The following is a 25,295-nucleotide window of genomic DNA, read 5'->3' as shown; positions in this document are numbered from 1 at the left end:
TTTATCTACATTCGTCTACTACGTAACTATGTTAATATGTTCTGCCTGTTGACCATATATAATGAAGAACGAAATTAATGCTTGAAACGTGGCAGCAGCAAAGTAAAAAACATATTAAACGACAAAATAATGCAGTATCTACTGTAATCTGTTCGAAATACAAGCATGTTCCTAGCAGTTTAGCATGGCGCATGTGGTTATCCGTTAGCCAAGCAACTAATGAAACGTGGTTCGAATCCTGCAACGTTCAAATAGAAAAACGACGCTGTTATTGATATTGCGACCTGCGAACAGTGCACTGGTATAAGACTCGAGTGTAGGCTCTGTTGTCACCCGTCATGTTTTCCACAAAGGAATTCATTGGCATGCTCTTTATGTATGGAGAAGCAAGAAAAACTGAGCTACGTCTATATCATGAACAGTATCCCGATATGCGACACCTGACTGCAAAGACAATCCGCAGTGGTGAAAGACGTGTAAGGACAAGAGGTGTGAGTCAAAAATTACCACGTGTCCGAGAGAGGACCTTAACATCTTGTGAAAATGAAGATGCCATTCTGTATACAGCTATTACTAGTCAACACATGAGTACAAAGGAAAATGCACAACTGTTGAACACCGACCAGTCGTCTGTGTATGATGTATTCAGCATTCACATAAATATCACCAATACCATCTACAGCTACAACAATAACTCCACGGGCGGGATTTCGAAGCGCTAATGAATTCCTGTCAGGAGCTATCAGGGAATACGGACAATCATGCAGCATTCCTATTTCACATCTTCTTCTCGGACGAATCACGATTTCAGAATAATGCGACCATCACTCACCACAAATGCACTAGAGTACTGACAATCTTCAGTCGGAGCGACAGGTAACCTACCAAGTACTATGGGGATTAAATGTTTGGTGTGGTATATTGAGTGATCGCCTTATTGTGCCGTATTTATTTGAGGGCCATTTGACTGGCACACGCAGCCTGCACTTTCTGTATCAGGATCTTCCACTACTGCTGGAGGATGTGTCATTGCAAGATCGTAACAATCTGGACGAGGAATTCCAGGGAACTGGACGTGTAGAGGAGGATCTGTTGCTTGGCCAGCCAGATCGCCGGATTGAACGCCATTAGACTTCTTAACGTGGAGGCATTTGAAGCAAGTAGTTTGAATTCAGCGCCAGAAAATTCCGACCACCTACGGCAATTCGTCACAGTAACTTGCAAATCATTAACACCGGTAAGTCTTCGTCACGGAAACACATCTATTCAGCAATGGGTCCAGAGGTTAATAAACCAAAACAGTCATCACTTTGAGGGTTTGCTGACTTGGTAAACATTGCTGTGCAGTTCTGTTCCCCTTACTTCTGTTCCGTATTTTCCCGGTCTGCTAATAAATCGCCCCCCTTTAGGGTCACAGACAATTTGCACAAAAATAGCATATTTCGCCCACATTATGTGTGTTCAAAACTAAACAAATATACAAAATAAAGGGAATTCTCGCTCCGGGTTCGAACGCTGTGCCTAACACCCGATATTTCTCCGTAACACTTTGTCTGCCCTTAACCAACTATGTTACAGCACAGTACAGCACAACTGGTGCAGATTATAGCATGTATTAGTTTTAAGGCAGTGACGCTACCACCTTAGTGTTTTGACGACGTATCAGTGTCATATTCTCTTGAGAGCACATGTATGATTTCCATTGTTTAATAGTAACATTACGGCTTCCTATTATGGTGAGGCAGTAACTGCCAAGATATCTGATTTCCGGGCATACCAGACGGGCAGATTTTAGACAGATACAAAATTGAGGGCTCCATAAAACGGCATCAATAGGGGCCGCTGAATCACGCTGTGTATATAAAACAACATTCACTGCTAATCACTTGGTCAGTGCATTGGTGGAAAATGATCGTCATGTCGAACAGCTGTAAATGCAGCGGCAGTGCCGCAAGTCTTGGGTTGTACTTGCAAACTCGTGTCCTCGCTCTCCTTTCATGGATGATATAGTGCACATCTATAACACACTCAGGTGACGAATTTTCAGTTACATCGGCATCGGCGAAGACTGGCGAGTCGACTCTCCTAGCGTACGGAGAAGAAGAGTTCGCAGATGACGTCATAGGCCATGCTGACGATCTTAAAACTAGTATACGGACCTCATTTGTGATGTACACTGATCAGCCAGAACATTATGACCACAAATTTACTATCAATAAAAACCTGTCTAGGCCATAGCAGCGTCATCTCGGGAGGAATGTCTGCTAGTCAGACACATCCACGGTGCATGTAATACCTGTGAGCTTGCTGTCCCTGTGTAGAATGGGAAGGCGCACGATCTAACCGAGTTTGAGCGAGGGCAGATTCTGATGACCCAAAGGCTCGGCACGAGCATTTCGGAAACTTCAAAACTTGTCGACTGTTCGAGGAGTGGTGCGGTGAGCGTCTTCAACACTTCAACACGTGGCGAAACCAAGGTGGAACCTCATCCAGACGTCGTGGAGGTGGGATGCCATCCCACACTACACATGTCGGACGTCGTAGGACGGGCAGACTGTTAAAACAGGATAAGAGCCAAACTGTCGCGGAAGTAAGATCAGACATTAATGCTGGGCAGAGTACAAGCATGTTTGAACATACAGTGCATCGAACACTCTTAACGATCGGCCTCCGCAGCCGACGACCCAAGCTTTTGCCAATGTTAACACCACGACATGGGCAACTACATCTGAAATGGGCACGTGACCAACGGCAATGGACGTTGGCGTAGTGGGAGAGCGCTGCATGAGCTGATTAATCCCGGTGCCGATGGAAGGACGCGAATCAGTCGTCTTCCAGGGTAAAAGCTCCTTGACACCTGTACTGCGGGACGGAGACAAGCCGGCGACCGATCCATTATGCACTTACTTAGGCATCCATGGTCCAGTGGAGCTCGTGCAAGGCACCATGACGGCCAAGGAGTATCGGACACTACTTACAGACCACTTACACCCCTCCAAAACCATCATGTTTCCCCGAGAGTAGTGGCATTTTCAGCAAGATAATACGCCATGTCACAAGACCAGAAGTGTGATAGAGTGGTTCGAGAAACACAGTGGAGAGTTCCAATTGTCGTGGTGGCCCACAAACTCGCGATATTCGAACCCAATCGAACACATCTGGATGTATAATTGAACGTGGCTTCAGAGCTCATCGCCCCCCTCCCCGGAATTTACGAGGATTAGGTGACTTGTGTGTGCAGATGTGGGTGCCAACTCCCTCCACCGACCTACCAAGGCCTCATTGCTTCCAAATCACGATGCGTAGCCGCTGTCATACGTGCCAAAGATGGACTTACCGGCTATTCAGTAGCTGGTCGTAATGTTCTGGCTGATCATAGTATACTATATACCATTGAACTGTTACCCTGTGGATAATCTATAGAACCCTTCGAAAACAGTGTACTGACTTTTAATGGTGCATATTTTTCAGGCCACTGGTTGGATATTGGATCTTTTTGACAGTAACTAGAACGTCACAGAGCTTATTTCAGTGGTGCCTGAGAGGTGCCGACATTAACCTTCCCTCACGGGATAAAGCAATGGTTCAAATGGCTCTAAGCACTATGGGATTTAACATCTGAGGTCATCAGTCCTCTACACTTAGAACTACTTCAACCTAACTAACCTAAGGACATCACACACATCCATGCCCGAGGCAGGATTAGAACCTGCGACCGTAGCAGCAGCTCGGTTCCGGATTAAAGCACCTAGAGCCGCTCGGCCACAGCGGCCGGCACATAAAGCAATGCCAGCAACTCTTTGTTTTTGTTGTGGTCTTCAGTTCAGAGACTGGTTTGATGCAGCTCTCCATGCTACTCTATCCTGTGCAAGCTTCTTCTCCTCCGAGTAACTTCTGCAACCTACATCCCTCTGAATTTGTTTAGTGTATTCAAGCCTTGGTCTTCCTCTACCATTTTAACCCTCCGCGCTTCCCTCCAATACTAAATGAATGACCCCTTGATGCCTCAGAACGTGTCCTACCAACCGATTCCTTCTTCTAGTCACTTTGTGCCACAAATTCCTCTTCTCCCCAATTCTATTCAGTACCTCCTCACTGAGTTACGTGATCTACCGATCTAACCTTCAGCATTCTTCTGTAGCACCAAATTTTGAAAGCTGCTATTCTCTTCTTGTATAAACTATTTATCGTCCATGTTTCGCTTCCATACATGGCTACACTCCATACAAATACTTTCAGAGAAAGACTTCCTAACACTCAAATCTATACTCGATGTTAACAAATTTCTTTTCTTCAGAAACGCTTTCCTTGCCATTTCCAGTATACGTTTTATATCCTCTCTTCTTCAAACATCATCATTTATTTTGCTCCTCAAATAACAAAACTCATCTACTACTTTAAGTGTCTCATTTCCTAATCTAATTCCCTCAGCATCACCTGATTTAATTAGACTGCATTCCATTATCCTCGTTTTGCTTTGGTGATGATCCTCTTATATCCTCCTTTCAAGACACTGCCCATTCCGTTCAACTGCTCTTCCAGGTGATTTGCCGTCTCTGACAGAATTACAATGTCATCGACGAACCTCAAAGTTTTTATTTCTTCTCCATGGATTTTAATTCCTACTCCAAACTTTTCTTTTGTTTCCTTCACTGCTTGCTCAATATACAAATTGAATAACATCGGAGATAGGCTAAACCCTGTCTCACTCCCTTTTAAATCACTGCTTCCCTTTCGTGCCCCTCGACTCTCATAACTGCCATCTGGTTTCTGTACAAATTGTAAATACCCTTCCGCTCTCTGTATTTGACCCCTGCCACCTTCAGAATTTGAAAGAGAGTATAGCACTCAACATTGTCAAAAGCTTTCTCTAAGTCTTCAAATGCTAGAAACGTAGGTTTGCCTTTCCTTAATATATCTTCTAAAATAAGCTGTAGGGTCAGCATTGCCTCGCGTGTTCCAACGTTTCTACGGAATCCAAACCTGATCGTCCCCGAGTTCGGCTTCTACCAGTTTTTACATTTGTCTGTAAAGAATTTGTGTTAGTCTTTTGCAGCCGTGACTTATTAAACTGATAATGCGGTAATTTTCACACCTGTCAACACTTGTTTACTTTGAGATTGGAATTAATATACTCTTCCTGAAGTCTGAGGGTATTCCGCCGCCGGCTGGAGTGGCCGTGCGGTTCTAGTTGCTACAGTTTGAAACCAAGCGACCGCTACGGTCGCAGGTCCGAATCCTGCCTCGGGCATGGCTGTTTGTGATGTCCTTAGGTTAGTTAGGTTTAATTACCTACGTTGTATACGTTGAAGAGGCCTGGAGACACTTGAAGGTTTCAGATAGATTATATAATAGTAAGACAGAGATTTAGGAACAAGATTTTAAATTGTAAGACATTTCCAGGGGCAGATGTGGACTCTGACCACTGTCTATTGGTTATGAACTGTAGATTAAAAGATTAAAAGAAACTGCAAAAAAATGGAAATTTAAGAGAATGCGACCTGGATAAAGTGAAAGAACCCGAGATTGTCGAGAGTTTCAGAGAGAGCATTAGGGAACGATTGACAAGAACGGGGGAAAGAAATACAGTAGAAGAAGAATGGGTAGCTATGAGAGACGAAATAGTAAAGGCAGCAGAGGATCAAGTAGATAAAAAGACAAGGGCTAGTAGAAATCCTTGGGTAATAGAAGAGATATTAAATTTAATTGATGAAAGGAGAAACTATAAAAATGCAGTAAATGAAGCAGGCAAAAAGGAATACAAACGTCTCATAAATGAGATCGACAGGAAGCGCAAAATGGTCAAGCAGGGATAGATACTGCCCACAGGAAAATTAAAGAGACCTTTGGAGAAAAGTGAACCACTTGTATAAATATCAAGAGCTCAAATGGGAAACCAGTTCTAAGAAAAGAAGAGAAGGCAGGAAGGTGGAAGGAGTATACAGAGGTACTATGCAAGGGTGATGTACTTGAGGGCAATATTATTGAAATGGAAGAGGTCGTAGGTAAAGATGAGTTGGGAGATACGATACTGCGTGAAGAATTTGACAGAGCACTGAAAGACTTAAGTCGAAACAAGGCTCCGGGTGTAGACAACATTCCATTAGAACTACTGCCAGCCTTGGGGGAGCCAGCTCTGACAAAACTCTACCATCTGGTGAGCAAGATGTATGAGACAGGCGAAATACCAAAAAATAGCTCTGAGCACTATGGGACTTAACTTCTGAGGTCATCAGTCCCATAGAACTTAGAGAACTACTTAAACCTAACTAACTTAAGGACATCACACACATCCATGCCCGAGGCAGGATTCGAACCTCCGACCATAGCGGTCGCGCGTTTCCAGACTGTAGCGCCTAGAATCGCTCGGTCACTCCGGCCGGACATTGTGGTCGCACTACACACCAAATGGGGGTAATCATGTTCAACGGTATTACATGTTCACAATGTCCTTAGAGACAGTTAAATCGTCCAGAGAGAATGTCTGCAGTATCAAGGGCTGTTAATAACATTGTCCTGTCGCTTATCAGAAGACAAACTGCCATTTTCGACTGTGAACGGTTAGAGAATTAGCGCCCCAAAGGGGTGGTTTCATTGACGCCTATATGCCGCCCTAGGCCTTTTTGAGTAGATTCCAAGCGATGGTGTATCTGAAATGTTTTTTCTCGGCCACTCATAAGAAATCCGTGTGATTTCAACGCTGGCCGTAGCGGTTCAGGCCTCGATCTCAGAGATGTCGAAAGAAGGAGTGAAATGTCGGTAAGATGTGTGTGACACGTTCACGGTAGCGTTGGGCAGAATTGTGCTGCAGTCTGGTGCCTATGTGGCATCTTGATTCCACCTTGCGCAGCACATGAACTTCTGAGCTGTGGCCCTTTCTTAGCACGTGTCGACACTTTACTGTGTGGAGCGTCCCCAAGCCCGAGTATGACGTCATAGTGCATCACATTTGTGCACCGTTACAGAGGAAGGTTTTAGACACCTTTGAGCCAAATTTCAAACTTTTGCGTCGCAATGGGAGACAATAATGAGGTTTAGAGAAAATGATCCTTCAACTGTGATGCGCGGAGTAAATACTTTCAGGTTTGCCGATTTCATTCTAATTCTGTCAGAGACAGCGAAGGACGTGGAAGATTAGTTGAATGGAATGATGGAGTTTTCAAAAGACTTTGTTAAATGAACATAAACAAAAATTATCCAAGAGTAATTAGGTGTAGGCAAATTAAATCACGGGTTGCTGAGGAAATTATATTAGGGAAAGAGATAGCAAAAGTATTAGATCAGTTTGCCAGTAGAATAAAAGACTATGGGTGCAGTAGAGAAGTAGTATCATAGTCGAGACGGTGTAAGAAGATCCCCCACAAGCGCGCTGTGGCCAGCTTTCACTTGCGAAGTACTATTTGTGAGGGAGTAACCTTCTGTAGAGCTGCGACAACACTGAAGCGTTCCCACAGAGATGTTTATAGGACCGGGTTACCTGTTTGGTTGAGGTAGACTGGCGGATCTGACGCACCCAGCCCACTGCAACTGTCAGGGATCTTCTTACATCGCCTCCACTTTAGGAAATGGTTTCTAAAGGCATTTGTCTCATGTGGGGCCTTGAATGGAAGTGAAATGCACATGATAAACAATTCAGATAAGACAACAGACACTTTCGAAATGAGGTGTTGTAGAAGAACACTGAAGATTAGTCGAGTAGATCATACAATATAATTAATGAAGAGATGCTGAATCTAATTGGAGAAATTAGAATTATCGCTCAAGATGACAAACGAAGGGCTCATGTCATAAGACACATCCTGAAGTATGAAGGTATTATGAGTTTGGTAATAGAGGGAAGAGTTGGGGAGAGAGGGGGAGGGGGAAAATAAAGTTGTATGGGGAGAATCACGGCTTGACTATAGTAAGCAGAAACCTTTCTGGACAAACATTCTTGTGAAGAGAGAAAGGAATCCATTCTCCACTACACCTTCGCTCCTAACAGCGTTAGTGCACCAAGTGGTGTAGGAGATCTCCTGAGGACATGTTGACAAATTAAAGCTATGAGGGTGGATCATAAGTAGCCACAGGATAGCTGTCGACCACTCAAGGGTCATCTTCTGGTTGAACACTCAATTTCCACATATTAGTTTTCAAAAACATTTGATTTGTGTAAAGAGTGAAAGTTTTGTTCCAGAAACCTACAAGGCAGCTTCACTCCGCCAGTCTACTGGATCTTCTCTGTGCTTGCAGGTGCTGGAGGCTCGCGACCTGCCCGTGAAGGACATGATGGGCAGCAGCGACCCATACGTCAAGGTCTACCTGCTGCCGGACCGCAAGAAGAAGTTCCAGACCAAGGTGCACCGCAAGAACCTCAATCCCATTTTTAACGAGACCTTCATCTTTAGGTGAGGAATCAACTATTCTTTGAACTCAAAATTTCGTATTGATTTTATCTATTATATCAATGTGCGACAACCCTCAGGCCGCATGCAGTCTGCGATACCACTTTGTATGCCCATAGAGCCATAATTAGAGGTCCGCTCCAGCGCGAATATATCTACAGATTTTTACATTAATAATTACGCTGAGGCTAGAAGATAAAGGACAGTTTCAGTATTATGATTTTTGCCTTTCTGAATTACATGGAGCTGATAATAATAATTATGCTTTTAAGTCAGTATTACAAGGGGCGTTCAGTAAGTAATGCAACGCTTTATTTTCTGAAAGCAAGTCGGTTTTATTCAGGATTCCAATACACTATATTATTCCCCACTCTTTTGGCTAAAAACCCCTATTTTATAACACAATCTCCATTCAGTGCGATGGCCTTACGTCACTTTACTGGAAGGACCTGTATGCTCGCATGGTACCACTCTACTTATCGACGTCAGAGCCAACATCTTGCTCCATCAGTAACCTCTCCATCATGACGTACTGCTTTCGGCGGAGTGAATCGTTCACTGTGCCAAACAGATGGAAGTCGGAAGGTGCGAGATCCTGGCAGTAGTGTGGATGACGAAGAACAGTCCAATGAAATTTTATGAGCTCCTCTAGGGTCCGCGAACTTGTGTGAAGCCTTGCGATGTCAGGGCGAAGGATATATTCGTTTGCATTTTTGTGACGACACTCTGCGATGCTCTGGTTTGCAAAGAAAAGTAACAGCTCTCTGCTTGGGACGCACCTACTTTACAGACACCATTTTGAAGGCTACGTATAGCACCGCCAACTACTGCAACTTCATGAAACTAAAGGGGCTGAAGTGACATAAAGAATTTTCTAATACGCTGCATCCAATGGCATCTTCGCTACGTGGCCTGGCCTCTGTTTGTCTTATACATTATAAATAATGTTCTGCCCAAAATTAGTGAATCTATCAACGTTTGTCTTAAATATACTCAAATACATATCCAACGATCACAGGCCCTGCAGACTAAGCGCTGCTACGACTAACTGCCTCCATTCCTTGATGTTTCGTGCTCGGTTCGACCAGGAGTGTTCAGAGCTGCCTGGTCCTTCACTAGGTCGTCCATTCAGCGCTTTCTTCCTCGTCCAGTCGGGCATCTGGTGTTTGGTTTCCATCAAGTGCCTTCTTCACCTGTCTTTCTTCTGGCATATGATCTACTTGGCCAGCCCACTGAATTCTTTTGCACTTCATCTTCTGTAGGATTGTTGGTTGTTGCGCCAAAAGAGAGCTTTATTCGTTCTTCCTCCTCCTCCTCCTCCACTCTCCTTTTCTATGATCGGTCCCTCTATCTTCCTCATTACTCTTCTTTTAAATATTCATAGTTTTTTTCATTTTCTCATTTGGTCATGACAAAAAAGGAAAAGCTATAGCATCTGAAATAAGAGTAACGAAGAAGACATGGGGCCGATCTTAGATAATGGAGAATGGAGGAGGAGGAAGAACAAGATGATCTACTTCTCGATGCAAAAACCAGCAGTATACGTGTACAAAATGCAACACCTATCACATTGAGAGGTGTAGGATATTAAAATTATTTAACATTGTGGTGAATTTGAATTAAAGTACCTTTCACAAAAAAACTATATAGCCAATATTTAACAGATTTATTTGTAAAGAAATGACCAACTGCTACTAAGTGTGGTTTCCACACTGGTGGGACTGAAGTACAGCTTATACTTTATGGTCTGATGGTGGCCGATGTCGGCCGAATCGGGGCATTTCGTTAGGAATGTGAGGGTCATTTGGAAAGTAATGCTTTCTTTCTTTATTTTTATTTTACAAGAAAAGTACTTGCCTGTGCGATAAACTTCACGGTCCTGCTTTCTCAGCCACTGGCGCACAGAAATTTTCAGGGTATCCACTTCTTCAAAATGGCGCCCCGATGAGCTTCTTTGATTGGACCGAACAGATGGAGGCCTGAAGGTGCAACAGAGTGGATGAATAGTTTTCCTCGCCATTTTATTCTGGCCATTCGACATTTTCGGTGCACAGTATCTGCGCGTCTTGGAGTTGGTCAGTCGGTGTATAATGGTCATCGAACTGCCATCACCGATGGATAACTGGCGACATAATTCATCTATTGTTACCCAAGGGTCTGATGATTTGGTCGACAAGCTGGATGTTGCGTGACATCGCTATATTTGCTGTCTGGCTGCTCTGTGTTGCATCAGCTAACACTGTTTGCCCTTCAGCTTCTCTACAGCTACGAATTGAGCGTTTCATCTTCTGTAGTAGAGAATTCAATCACAGAACCCTGTCTTGTACTAACATCAATGCTGACCGTTTCCTAACGTACACAATGCTGCCATCGTTTGATGAAGGGCGCTGTCCCGAGAGTGGGCGGTAGAAGAAGTGCACCAAATTCATGAGTACTACACTACCATCAAATTAGAAAGTTTCATTTTCTGACTGGCCCTCGTAAATGTGATTGTGCCGGATAATTAATTATTTTAAAAACAATTAATCACTGTGATCACCAGCCCAACAGAAATGTCGTTCTTGCCACATAATGTTTAACAGTGTGCAATACGTGACAACTTGTAGCACGACTTCAACTGACTTCCCATTGTGGGGAGCTGTCCCGCAAATAATTTCACAAAATATGGCTCAGTAATTACGATAGAAGATATTAACATAATAAATGTATCAAGAATGTGACAGGCTATGTTATATTAGAGTGTGGTCATGGTCGGCCTCTGCGTTGTTAGTTCATGGATTCTAAACTACGAGTCTGGCTTAAGCAGACGAAAAATCAACATTCGAATTCCACTGTACCGGACGGGATAAAATTGTCAACAAAATTTGAATACCCGCGGATGGTGAGGACAGAAGACTTGCGAATGCGGTACGTATTATAGGCTCACTTCTCTTGTATGCGTAGACCTCTGGCCATCAGAGTTTTGGTCACGACACGTGGAGCAAAACTATTACAGTTTTTATTTTTTTTTTATACAAGCCAATAAATATCCAAACACTCCTCCACACAGTACCAGCATTTTTCTTGCACCTATAATTATTTTGCGTAAGTTAACATTACTTCGAAGAACACATTTTTCATACACCAATGTCGTACGTGGCCAAATTTGGTCACCCATAAAGTTGTGAAATTTTGTTCTAATTTAGATATCTTTCGGAGTTAGAATTTGGATTCATTATTCAGAGCATCTAAATTCGGGGCGTTTCTAGACAGCATAAATGCATCGGAACCTATTGGTGGCCGATTTTTAGTCCCATACAAGTAGATTGGGGTGTATCTTAGACATCAAAATTTCCAGACAAAAAATATTCAGTCAGCTTTGTGCATCAGCTACGGGTACCGCACAATGTTCAAAAACATCACAAATCTTTTTTGGCAACGTGAAGCATATTCGTCCATTTTTGTAAACAGATTTCAAAATGTATCGATTTTCTTCTCCATTTTCTCTCGGCTTCAAGATAGATAATATTTTCTTGACTACACTGCGCTTAGGTAATCTAAACACGGAGCATTCTACCTACAATCATGCGATCCCAAAATCATCTAATGCAGAATACTATTCAACTTTCTCTACAGTGCTTTATGTTGTGTTCTATCTTTTTCTTATATATCAATGATACGGACTTGCACATGTAAATTATTTCCTCCGCAATTTCAAAAAAGCCTACGGAGTTTAAGTTGAGATTTTCATGGGAGCATCAGTTTAAAATTTTTCTTAGTGTTCAAGTTTCTTCATGTCTGAGTTAACACTCGGCTTACACATAGCGAAAATATTATACCAGTCGATATTATACTTTTTTCTTCGTAGGTCAGATTAGATTTTAGAAACATTCAATATGTTTGCCCTATTTTTACAATTTTTACTCCTTACACATCTTCCATTACAAAATTCACTATTTCTTGATACCTCAAGATGTATCCTATCAACCAATACTTTTTCAGTCAAGTTGTCCCGTAAATTTCGTCTTTCCGCAATTCTGTCGAATACCTGCTCATTAGTTACTCTATGTATCCGCATAATCTTCATCATTTTTCTGTGGCATAACATTTCAGTGGCTTCTAATCTCTTCTTGTGTGATACTTTAATCGTTCACTTTTCACTTCCATACAAAAATACATTCCAGATAAATACTTGCAAGAAAGACCCCCAAACACCTAAATTTGTATTCACTGTTAACATAATCCTCATTTTAAAAATGCTCTGTTTGGCACGGGCAATCTCCATTTTAGATCCTCTCTAGTTCCGCTATCGTAAGTCCCTTTGCTGCCCAAATAGCAAACCGCATCTACTACTTTCAGTGTCTCATTTTCTAATCTAATTTTCTCAGCATTTCCTGATTTAATTCGACTACATTCCATTACCCTTGTTTTGCTTTAGCTAATGTTCATCTTTCAGTCCTTTTTCAAGACACTATCCATTCCGTTCAACAGCTGTTCGAAGTCCTTTGCATCTTTGACAGAATTGCCATGTCATCGGCCAATAGAAAAAGTTTTAGTTTTGCTCCGTTTCCTATTTTGTTTTTAGTTTCCTTTACTGACAGCTCAATGTAATAATTGAATGACATCGAGCGTAGACTACAACCTTGTCTCACCCCTTCTCTACCACTGCTTCCTCCTTATAACTGCAGTCTGGTTTCTGTACAATTCCAAACAGTGTATTTTAGTCTAAATTATAAGAAAATTACTCTAAAATGATGTAAACATTGATTTGCCTCTCTTTAATTTGTCTTCTAGTATAAGTGTTAGGCTCAATATTTTCTTTCAAGTTCCTAACATTTCTCTAGCACCCAAAATTACCTGAAATTCAATATACACTAACTTTGACTTTTGTCAACCACCTATTGTAGGTTGGAAAAGAAATTCTTTATTTCCATTATTGATGTAGATTAAACTTACCCTCGTGAAAAAACGGTTTATACGAGAAGCTAAACTATAGCCTTTCTTTTCTCCTGTATTTATTATTATAAACCGCCCACAATTTCCTCTAATGAGTGAAAGTTCCATACCGTGAACCCTCGACGAATCTTACAGACGTGAATGAAACATTGAACTGTTACATGGGGTAATCAAGGTTGATGGTGGGGATGTGGGTCAACAGAAAGTCCTAAGCTAATCGTAACATCGAGAAGAATAAAACTTTTAGTTGGTAACTGAAATCTACTGAGTGCCTAAAATTTACCTTTACATCAGCAAACAAATTTTCTGACCTTGAATCGGTGAGAAAGAGGACACAAATATTATTCACCAGATTTTCCAGGTTAAGAAAGTCATTAATTCAGAAAAGGCTACGAAATGAATATCTTCTGATCTTTCGAAAGGACCTATCTGGTTTAGACGTACAAAGGAGAGCTTTTTGAGCTGCGAGTAGCGACAGTGGAACGTAGCTGCGAGTTGCCTAACCTGTAGGCGACAGCATCTTCACGTGTAACTGTGGACAACAGGGCAGCGGTTAATGTTGCAGTTACGTAGATTACGGAGGGAATTTACGGTTCTTGAAACATAAACGTCGCTATATACAGGTTGTTTCAGGAGGATGAAATTCTAGTAATCAGGTGATTCATCGTCTAATCTTAATATTTTCCGGAAGATGGATCTACAGAAATGGCCATGTTTCTCGGCTGCTCAGGTCCCCGGACTTGAGATTTTCATCTCTGGCGATGGTTGAAAGACAAAGTCTACAAAGAAAAAGTAAACAAAGTAGACGATTTGATCGCTCGGGGTATGAACACTGCTGTCATAAAAGAACGCTAAGACGACGACAGAAGAACGGACAAGTGGTTATCAGGAACATTTGAAAGTGCCTTGAAGTCAGAAGTGGAATTTATGAAAATCGACTTTGAACTTATTCATTTGCTTTTGCCTCACACCTTCTGTAGTATTAGTCTGGGTTACAGTCTAGCAGCTGTATCTGTGTAATGTTAACCGGAGTGTTTTGTCTAATTAGTCTATGCTACTACTTCTAATAATATCTACGATAATGTGCTGAATATTTTATTCTGTTCTCAATATCGGTTGAGGTATTACGTGACGATAATGATGATGATGATGATGATGATGTTTGGTTTGTGGGGCGCTCAACTACGCAGTCATCAGCGCCCATACAAAGTCCCAATGTTTACACAGTCCAATCTAGCCAGCGTCACGAATTATGCTGATGAAATGATACGGACAACACAAACACCCAGTCCCCGAGCAGAGAAAATCCCCATCCAGGCCGGTAATCGAACCCGGGACTCCGTGATCCAGAGGCAGCAACGCTAGCCACTAGACTACGAGCTGCGACAGATATTACGTGTCATGCACATTACTCCGTCGACTTTCCCGCTTCGCTGACGCACGTTGCAACGCCCTGCCGTTAGAGGGCTCCGAACTTAGCGTGTAGCATGATGTGTAACGCAAGTATGTCGGTGAGGGGGAAACAGCGTGCTGTAATTAAATTTCGAATCCAAACAGTTCGTCAACACATGGACCGTCTTCTCCTTCAACATGACAACCCCAGACCACACACGAGCGCTACGACACCTGCAACAATCCTGTGCCTTGGGTTCACTGTTCAAATGGTTCAAATGGCTCTGAGCACTATGGGACTTAACATCTGTGGTCATCAGTCCCCTAGAACTTAGAACTACTTAAACCTAACTAACCTAAGGACATCACACACATCCATGCCCGAGGCAGGATTCGAACCTGCAACCGTAGCGGTCACGCGGTTCCAGACTGAAGCGCCTAGAACCGCACGGCCACACCGGCCGGCGGGTTCACTGTCATCGATCATCATCCATACAGTCCTGGCCTGGACCAACCGACTTTCGCCTGCTTGCAAAACTCAAAGAAGACCGAGGATTTCACTTTGATAATGATGAAGTGGTGCAAGCAGAGCTGAGGCTGTGGCTCCGTCAACAAAGTCAATCGTTCTAGAGGACGGTATCAACAAACTGGTCTCTCATTGGGAGAACTGTGTTCGTCGCCGGGATGACTGTTGAGAAATAAGTATGGCAAATGAAAAATAAAGATGTAGAATGTTAGTAACGTTTGTGCTTTTTAATAAGCTTTAAGAGTTTTCACATAAAAAAATTCGGAGGCATTACTTTGAAGCACGCCCTCTAGAAAAACAAAGTATTTTAGGAATTCTTACTGTTACCTCCAGTGTACGGTCTCTCACTGGAAAAACTCTCACCAACATGGCGCCTACCACTGGGCCAATTGCTGAGAAAACTGACCACATTACTTGGACTATAATTTCGATGCACCAGAAGAGAGGCGACTGTGAGGCTGAGGTATCTTCCTGGGTCGCATGTCAGGGCTCTATTCTAGCAAGAAAGAGATTAGCATCGTAGTTGGTACTGTTCCTATTGCAACCCTGAACTCAAGTTCCTAAAGAAACAAGGTCATTTCACAAGTGAGTTGCAAGAGAATCCCACTGACTTGTATTATTGCCCTTACCAGACTGGTCTTCATTGACCTCCACTCCTTCCGCGCTCCCCCCCCCCTCCCCGCCCCCCTCTCGCCACAAACCAGAGGTACCCTTGAGCTCATGGCTTCCTGTTTCGTAAAGAACTCAACAGTCATCCTCATTTAAATGAAAATTGGTAGTTATAAATTGAAACGAATTACATTAACATTAAAATCCGCAAAAAAAGCAATACATCTGTACATCTCAAATAGCATTATTCTATTTCTATACCTCTCACGTCTCTGCAACACACCGAAAACCTTCATGTTAATTTTAGAACCTATGAATTAATAATTTATACGATAATTAAAATATTACATTTCAGTTTAATCAAGTGTTTCTGTATTGTGGTCAGGCAATTATTTTGAAATTTCTAGAGGTTACGGCGCAAATTCCAAGTTTGTGGCAAATGAGGTACATTTCTCATTTTTTTGTCATTTATATGATCCCTCCATTTTTGCAAAACTTCACACGATCGAATCCCGTTTGTTTACTTTCTGTGTCTTAGTGCGAGAAAGCTTCATCTCAGTCCCGAAAGCACTGCGAGAACTTGGCCGAATAAGTACCTAGAACAGTCACGTGCGAATGTTCTTCAAGCAGACGCCTTTTTCCAGTTCTCCAGCGTAATTTCGTCGTGCAGATGATCCTCAGCGTCTAACGAAGCACACCTCTGTATCTTGCAGTGTTCCGTACGACGACCTCCGCCACCGGTACCTGCAGTTCTCCGTCTACGACTTCGACCGGTTCTCCCGCCACGACCTGATCGGGCAGGTGGTCCTCAAGGGCCTGCTCGACAGCGTCGACCTCCTGCAGGAGATGGAGTACACCATGAACATCCTCTGCGCGCCGCAGGTCAGTCACGGCAAGCACTGCATACAAATTTATCTTCCAGTACTAAGTGATACGTAATGGCGACATGCCAATAGTCGGTTGATTGCAGTCATCGTATTCAGACGCCGAACGGTAGACGCAACGTCACAGAATTGTCGAGATGTTGTGGGGTGTCTGTTGTGCTGTTTTGCATACACCTATGATGCTAAAGTCCGACCTCTGGAGACTACAGAGAAGGAAAGCACCCCATATGATCATGCAAATTAATTAAAATAAATGATCATGTCGCGGAGCGGAAACGTCTTACTGAATGGTAATTAATAACGTTGGGCCCAATCAAACATGAGGATATGGATACCACACCACGCACATAGTCAAATTAATGACAGGAGGGATCATCTTTCTACATATAAAACGCAATGTCTTGGCTGAGTGACTGACTGACTGACTCATCATCACCCAGTCAAAATCACTAAGGATAGAAATTTGGAGAAAGTGTGGAGCTTATACTGTAGACGTAGTTTAAGAAGAGGCTTTTCGAAATTCCAACCCTAAGGGGGTGAAATAGGGGATGGAGGTTCTTTTAAAAAAAAACGCGACTAACGTAATTTTGGAGCTAGACCTACGAAAATTTGTATTTGGTTTCTCGGTCAGAAATAAAGAAATAAGTGTCTCAGCGTTTTTGGAAATTCAGTCCTACGATGGTAAAATAGAGGGTGAAAGTTTTTTTTGAAAATATATCGTTATTAAAAAACTACTAAAGCATTTTTAAAGCTACATCTATGAACATTGGTATTTGACTTCACGGCTACAAATAAAAAATAAGTGTTCCAGTGGTTTTGCAAACTGAACCCCCAAAAAGGTGGGATAGAGGAGTAGATTTTTATGAAATTTTTTACTAGGAAAGCATTTTTAAAGCTAAATCTGAAAATTTTTATTTGGCTTCTCAGTTAGAAATAAAAAATAAGTGTTTCACTGTTTTTGAAAATTCAGCCTCTATGGGGTGAAATGGGGAATGAATGTTTTTATGGAATTAGCTTACTGTGAAAGCATTTTTAAAGCTAAATCTTTGAAAATCGGTCTTTCACTTCGGGGTTAGAGATGAAAAAATATATGTTTCATCATTTTTGTAATGCAGCCACTATGGGGATAAAATAGAGGGTGAAAGTTTTTTCAAAATGAATAATTGCTAAAGAACTACTTAAGGAATTTTAAGACTAATCTATGACGGATGGTATCTGACTTTTCGGTTAGAAATAAAGCAAATGGTGTTTCAGTGAAATTCAGTCCCCAAGGAAGTGCAATAGGGAATGAAATTTTTAAGAAAATATTTCGTTACATTAAAAAAAATTAAAGCTAAATTCATGAAAATTGATATAGCACTTCTCGGATAGATATAAAGAAATACCTTTTAGAGGATGAAAGTTGCCATGGGAACATCCCCAAAAGAACGGAAATGTCATGATTAACAAAACTTTCGGACTCCAGCTACCAGAACTGAACTTTGCTCAGAAGTACATTCGAAAAGACGATGTTTATATGGCTTTAATTAGCGTGGAAAGCTTAGAAGCTGTTTCAGTTTGTGAACAAAATAAAAATTCGATTAAATAAGAACTGTACGCCATCAACAACTTATTTTATATAACAGCCACGGTCTCCAACCATGTCGATAAAACTGCATTAAAAAAATCTCTGTATGCCATACAGCCTAAGCGAGAGGAGAAGCGGGCGCTGAGCTAGTATATATATATAATAGAAACAAGCGGTCACTATAACAGTCAGATTTATTATCTTAAAATGAAATACATGAGTTACCCACAGAGATAAACAATTGATCTTTTAATACTTGGACAAAGGGTTCTAATGATACGAGTTGCAAATACGACCAGTGACTGAACGCATGTTTAGTAAAGTACAGGATGAATGCGGATAAATAAGATCGAAAACCAGTGATATCACCAAAGCGCGTACTGAAAGCAAACTAGCTAGCTGCGGAGTATTAAAACGAAATAAGCGGCTTCTGAAGGGAGTAAACTAATATCGCGTCTCTACTGAATCGTTGAATGCAGCGATAGTGCATCTCACCACACTCGCAACGTAATGTGTATGGCAGTGGCAATAGTGGCTTGGTATCCAGAGTTCGGCTCTCTTTCTGTCCATAGAACTCAAGTGGAAACATTCCTCTGCGACCGCAATGCCCACCTCATCAGTCGTCCATCAATAAGTCTTCACTCCATGATCTCCCAGGTCAAGAGGTACTCTTCCATCCCCTAACATGAAATCATTACCAATCCATCGCTCAGTATCAAGTCATTACTGTCCAAAAGCGTGAAACGAACTGAGCTCTTTCTGGACGCTCTGTAACTTGGCTGCTTTTCGCCGGAGGAGAAACTCACCGTTCAGTGGTGGCAGACATTGCGAATTCTGTCCAGCAAAACCCAAGTAAAGATGATAAACAGTCTCCTAGTTTAGCTTAATTTTGCTGTTTCCGACCAATAATGCTCTGAGGTGGGGAGCGAGGCAGAAAATCTCTCCCCTAATTGGCACCATTTTCAAAAGGACCAATGAGAAGGCTGACGCGTAGGCACGGCTGGGAATCTGCGTGCTCTACGGAAAATAGCAGTAAGAACCAACCAAATCTCCGGATTCTAAAACTCAAACCGAAAGTATTTCGTCGCGTTGCCGCTAAGGTAACGTACGCTCATGAGCCGAAACACAGTGACCACCCGCTTATTAGATTGTTTGTCCATCTTTGGAACAAAATACATCTCTGATTCTGCTTATCAGGTATACGACAGTTTCTTGGTAGATTTGTGGAGGTATGTGGCGTTAGATGTCTACCCACAGCTCATGTAATAACGCGTAAATAACGGGCAGCAGGTATCCGTACGCGGTTATGGTGCCCGATAGCGACCTAGATGGGTTCCATAGGATTTCCATCCGGGGAATTTAATCGCCGAGACATTAACGTGAGTTTGCTGTAATTCTCCCGCAACCACTGTAGCACGGTCCTGATTCCGAGACATGGACAATTATACTGTCGAAAGATTACATCGCTGCCGTGAAAGACATCAAGCATGAAGGAATAAGGTGGTTCGCAGCTGTCAGCGTGTCTTTGATAACTACCATTGGTCCCATGCAAGCGAAGGAGAATGTCTCACATAGCATAATACTGCTCCCACCAGCCTGCGTCCGTGGCGCACTCCACGTTTCGAGCCGCCTTACAACTCGATGACGGAGTTCGTGGCGTAGCAAAAGCGTGATTCACCCGAAGAACCGACATGTTTCCATTGAGCGGCGTTCGAATCCCAATGGTTTCGTAGTCCCTGCAAACGTAGCTAGAGATGTCATTGGGTCAACATGTAAACACACAGGGGTGGTCTGCTGCAGAGCTCCATGTTCAATAGTGTACGATGAACAATGTGCTCCGAAAACTTGTACGTGCACCAGAACTGTGCTCTTTCGGCAGAGATGCCACAGGTTACCAGTCACCATATATCCTACTTTACATAGCAGGCACGCCTCCGAACCCCATTTTATGTGAACAGTCGTGGACGTCCAACCACTTAGCGCCTAGTAGTAGTTTCACTGTTCTTCTATCTCTTTCGTTAGATGCTCACGACAGTAGCACGTGAACATTCGACCTGTTTCGCCGTTTTCGAGATACCCGCCCACACCCTCTGCGTAATAATTACCTGCCCTTTGCCGAAGCCGCTTTCCTCAATGAACTTCATCTTTTGCAGCCCATGTCTTCGCTAGGGAGGGTCCCCGTCCGTGTCAACTTCAAAAAATGGCTCAAATGGCTCTGAGCACAATGGGACTTAACATCTGAGGTCATCAGTCCCCTAGAACTTAGAACTACTTAAACCTAACTAACTGAAGGACATCACACACATCCATGCCCGAGGCAGGATTACAACCTGCGACCGTAGCAGTCGCGCGGTTCCTGACTGAGCGCCTAGAACCGTGTCAACTTCGCTTACATATTTTCGTTACCGCGTTCCGTGCCCGCAACATCACCAGACGCTATCCAACGTCGCTAAACTCTAGGGAACGACACTAGGCCAGAAACTTCTTGTCATACAAGTGTATGTAATCTGTCGTTTCTGAACACTGTTAGCTCTTATTTAAAAGGTTTGACTGAACTTATCCCCGATTCTGGCCAGCTTTCGGTACCTATAATGATTTTAGCTTCAGCGCTTTCTATTAACGCTTGGAGCTTTGATTCTTTCCCAACACAGCTGCGACAATTTACAAGTACCTCTAACTAAAAAACCGCCCGGCGGAGGTTCAAGTCCTCCCTCGGGCATGGGTGTGTGTGTTTGTCCTTAGGATAATTTAGGTTAATTAGTGTGTAAGTTTAGGGACTGATGACCTTAGCAGTTAAGTCCCATACCATTTCACACATATTTGAACATTTTTTGAAAAAACCGCCCGGTCTGTTCTTTTTCGGATTAGTATCCACCAGGCAAGTTCTGCACATCCTAGAGGTTTTTAAAGGAAAGTCTTGTATGCAGATGTTCTAGAATCAGACAGACAGCTGCAAATTACACTTTTCCATGGGATACAGTAACTTCCAGCTTAAAATAAACATACGAAAATAATTTGCACCCATCATCATATCTTCCGTAGTTCGTGTTTGTTGATTGGGAACCTCTTCCTCATTACTCTTTTGACTACAGAAGATCGCTACGTACGGCCACTTACGTAGTGGAAGAAAATGTAACCACCACTCTCAGGTCCGCAGCTCGTGGTCGTGCGGTGGCGTTCTCGCTTCCCGCGCCCGGGTTCCCGGATTCGATTCCCGGTGGAGTCAGGGATTTTCTCTGCCTCGTGATGATTGGGTGTTGTGTGATGTCCTTAGGTTAGTTAGGTTTAAATAGTTGTAAGTTCTAGGGGACTGATGACCATATATGTTAAGTCCCATAGTGCTCAGAGCCATTTGAACCACTCTCAGTGAGCTGGACAGTGTGGCTTGCGTGTATTGTTTGTCCACAAGCCGTGGAGGGTCATTTCCAGACCAGACAGTGCAAACGTTGTCACTTTAGGCAAGAAGGGTTTTCAGCACAGGAAGTTGGTCGCCGAAGTGGTGTACACTACAGCGACATCATTCGAACATTCAACCGCTATCAACAGGACAATGGTCGTCCACATATAGCACAAATGTGTGCTTGAAGGTGACCAAGACCCCGGAAACTGTTTCCGATAGAACGACATCTGTGGGAGCACCTTGGACGTTAAAGGTGTCTTAGTGCCAGTATATTGGACATTAAGAAACTGTTACAACAGTAGTGGACCAGGTTGCCCGAGGAGAGGACATAACGGCTTTGTCACGGAGATGGTGCAGTGTCATACTGATAAGTGGATTCATGCTGCTAAGTTCTTTGTCAATATGGTTTGCTGCTGTAATCAGTGAAATATCTTCACATGTCGTCTTAATCCGTGACGTTTCATTTTTTTTCCTTCTTCCTTTCTGAGTTCTTCACTTCTGTCGTCAGGCTATGTATTTCACAGTAAATTATGCTTCTTCTTTCATTACCTGTTGTAAGCCCGCACACGTTCTTAAATATCCAGATGGTGCAAAACGTTTTTGGGTTTTCATGATATTGGTTACAAAGAGAACTGTTGTGACCACGAGAATAACCATAGAAGTGAAAAAAAGAACGGAGTTGTCATTGCCTCACAAACTTGAATCCATCTTATGTAGCCCAAAAACATTAGGTTCACCGCATTTATACTTCCGTGGTTCACTGTGGTGCTAGTTCCCCGTGACGTCACTCTGACGTGCCCTTGCCCAGTTTCGACTGTTGGGGATTTCTACTGACTTTCGTGATCGTATCCCAAGTAGCGTCTGGTGCTTTGATTGTGTAGAGACGCAGTTGTTTCATCAAAAATGCCAGCTTGCGTCGTTTACTGGAATACTAATCGATCCCATCATAATCTAAACTTTAAAGGGATCACATTTCAGTCGTAAGTGGAGTCGTTCAAGAAATATTTTCTTTTGTATACATTAATTATGCTTTTGCTTTTTACTTTTGTTCTAGTGCTTTTATTTGTGTCAGTTGACTTTAGATTTCCTATCAGTTCTGTTCTGGTGATATTCCAATAACCAATTCACTCTGTCGACATGCACAGTATACGATAACATGCCTTGCTTCTTTCTTCATTGCACACGTTTATGGCCTAACAAAGTACGCAACGTTTTTTGCAACTGTGAGCATTAAAAATGTCGTGCATACGAGTTGAAAACTGAAAATCTGACGAACAAGAAGCAGTACCAGTAAGCAAACAAATATTGGTTTCGGAGTTCAGCTTCATTTGCTATCGATACAAACAGAGTAGGAGTGGAATTGAATGGATTACGAAGGTATTCTTTTCACATCAGATCCTTCTCTCCTTGGTTATTTCAAATATATCAACGAAAAGCAAGCTACATTAACGGGCACAAATGTGTCGTATTACTAGAGCAAATACACAATCAAGAACAGAAAAACGTTCGAAATTGCCCTCCTGACACTATGTTATTCAGAGCACTGTAATTGTTAGTATTTAAAACGGCTGTTGAGTGCACACAACTGAAATATTGAACAAGAAGCAATCGTAAACAGTAGCCTGCTAATGTTTTGAAGTATTTAGAATGGCGGCCCCGCCCACTCTGACTTCAAAACAACGTATAACTGAAGTTTAAAGCGCCATCTCCCTTCTTTGTTACCTCCATGAGAATGACGAACTCCACTGGCTCAGAATATGCTACAAGCTTTACCGGTAGACCACATTTGAACTGTTTATACGTGTAATTCTCTTACGAACAGGGCAGTGATTACTATACGTGATTTTATTGTTGACAATAATGGGAAAATTGGGTGCGTGGAACCTGGTTTCGGTACACAGCCCACTTCTCTTGAAGGTTGAAGGGCATCAAGGGGGTCACAGCAAGGACGCCCATACTGGGGGCAAGGGGGTCCGAACGCCCCACACCCATAATACTCAGGCAAAGAAAAAAATATACTGTAACCAGGAACTGTTGTTTCAATAAATTGATTGAAAAGTCGGTATTACGTGGATTTTTAACTGAGCCTTACTGGAATTGTTTTGGCTACTTAAAACTGGATATTCGTCTTCCAAAATATTAAAAATATTTCATACCTTACGGTATCCCCCTTCCCCCCTCCCCTCTTAAAAACCATCTTATGGGCGCTCTTGGTTCACGGAAACTAACATACTCGCCCGACAGACGGATCACCAACAAAAGTGTGACTTCTCCTCTCTCCACGAAGATAGTTGGAACTTTCGGTTTTGGTGTATAGCATAATAGTGAAGAACTGTACGCCACCAGCTCTCCTGCCTTTTGCCGGCCAAGTAATAGCAATAACAATTATTCAACACCAAGATTCGAACAGACTTCCTTCGGGCTGAGTGTCAGCGAAGAAGCCTACGTCGGCCGCGTTGGTCCTGGAGATGGGTGCTAGAGCAATAGCGTCCAGTTATTTTTTCTGCGAAAACCTTTTACGTTCATTAGTAGGACGACAGCGAAACAAAATCAATAGAAGAACTCTACCAAAAAAATTAATTGTTGATGTCGATATACTTAATTTGTAGCAGACCTTGAGATATCCAAGTATGAAGATGATGCATAGGGAGTGGCTGTGAGTCAACATACAGGTAGAAGGTTTAATCCTTATATGAGCCATGTGCGAAATCGAGTTGCTTGCCAATTCAGAGTGATCTTTAAGGATCCTTCCTTAATTTTCAACGTAGCAAATATTAATTTTAAATGGAACTGCTTTATGAGTGTAAACCAATTCATATACAATGTGCACACATGACGTTCAAGAGAGAAATCTTCACATATATTGTCAATTTTCACACATATTGTCAATTATTTACGTAACTTGCAAATAACGTCAATGTCAGGTGCGGCGACAGCTGCCTAGTCTTAATACACCTCATTAGGTCCTGGATTTCTGACACGCCAGACTCTAATAACTTGTTTCCAGATTATGATGTTTTATTTCCATTTAACATTAATCAATCCATGGTCACAAAAACTGCCCCAAATCTCAAGGCAAATATAAATTCGGAATGTACATTAAAGTTAAGAAGCGATCCATTGTCTTTGTAACCACAAGCAAAGACCTTCACATCGTGTTCACTCTCTCCGATACAAAACTGGTCTGACGCAATTGGCGCAAAGCAGGAACAGTTTATAGCATGTAACGGGCATAAGTGCTATCTTAATATGTATACACATCAGTATATTGATTGTTTTTTCTCTGAATTAAACAGTCTTCCCCCCAAATACATCACATAATTTACTACCTGATATTTTCTGCAGAGTCGTACCTGCACCACTAAGTGAACTATGCTTACAGTATAGACTAATCGTTTTGCGTCCACATGTCACATTTTACCACCTGACGTGTTGCCAGTGGGAAAAATAAACATTAATTGTTTGCTCTTGGCACATGTATTTGGTGGTACTACCCAACCTGACAACATTCTGTTGCAAATTGCTAAAATTTAGTCTGCAAATAATACTGGGATAATGCTGTTCAGTACACTGTCCTCAGTCACCAGTAAAAATATGT

At 42.4% G+C, this 25,295-nt stretch overlaps 1 protein-coding gene across 1 annotated transcript in view; it reads left to right on the top strand.

Moving 5' to 3' along the window:
• Positions 1–25,295, top strand: part of LOC124805557 (synaptotagmin-10-like) — a 547,973-nt gene that overhangs the window by 247,805 nt on the left and 274,873 nt on the right. The window contains exons 5-6 of the mRNA XM_047266123.1: positions 8,233–8,387; positions 16,560–16,728. Of these exons, the coding sequence (XP_047122079.1) occupies positions 8,233–8,387; positions 16,560–16,728 (324 nt within the window). The remainder of the gene's footprint in view (positions 1–8,232; positions 8,388–16,559; positions 16,729–25,295) is intronic.

This window comes from Schistocerca piceifrons, chromosome 7 (assembly GCF_021461385.2).
Source record: "Schistocerca piceifrons isolate TAMUIC-IGC-003096 chromosome 7, iqSchPice1.1, whole genome shotgun sequence".
Taxonomy (NCBI): domain Eukaryota; kingdom Metazoa; phylum Arthropoda; class Insecta; order Orthoptera; family Acrididae; genus Schistocerca; species Schistocerca piceifrons.
Note: the sequence above shows the minus strand (reverse complement) of the source record. Positions and strands in the feature narration are given on the sequence as shown.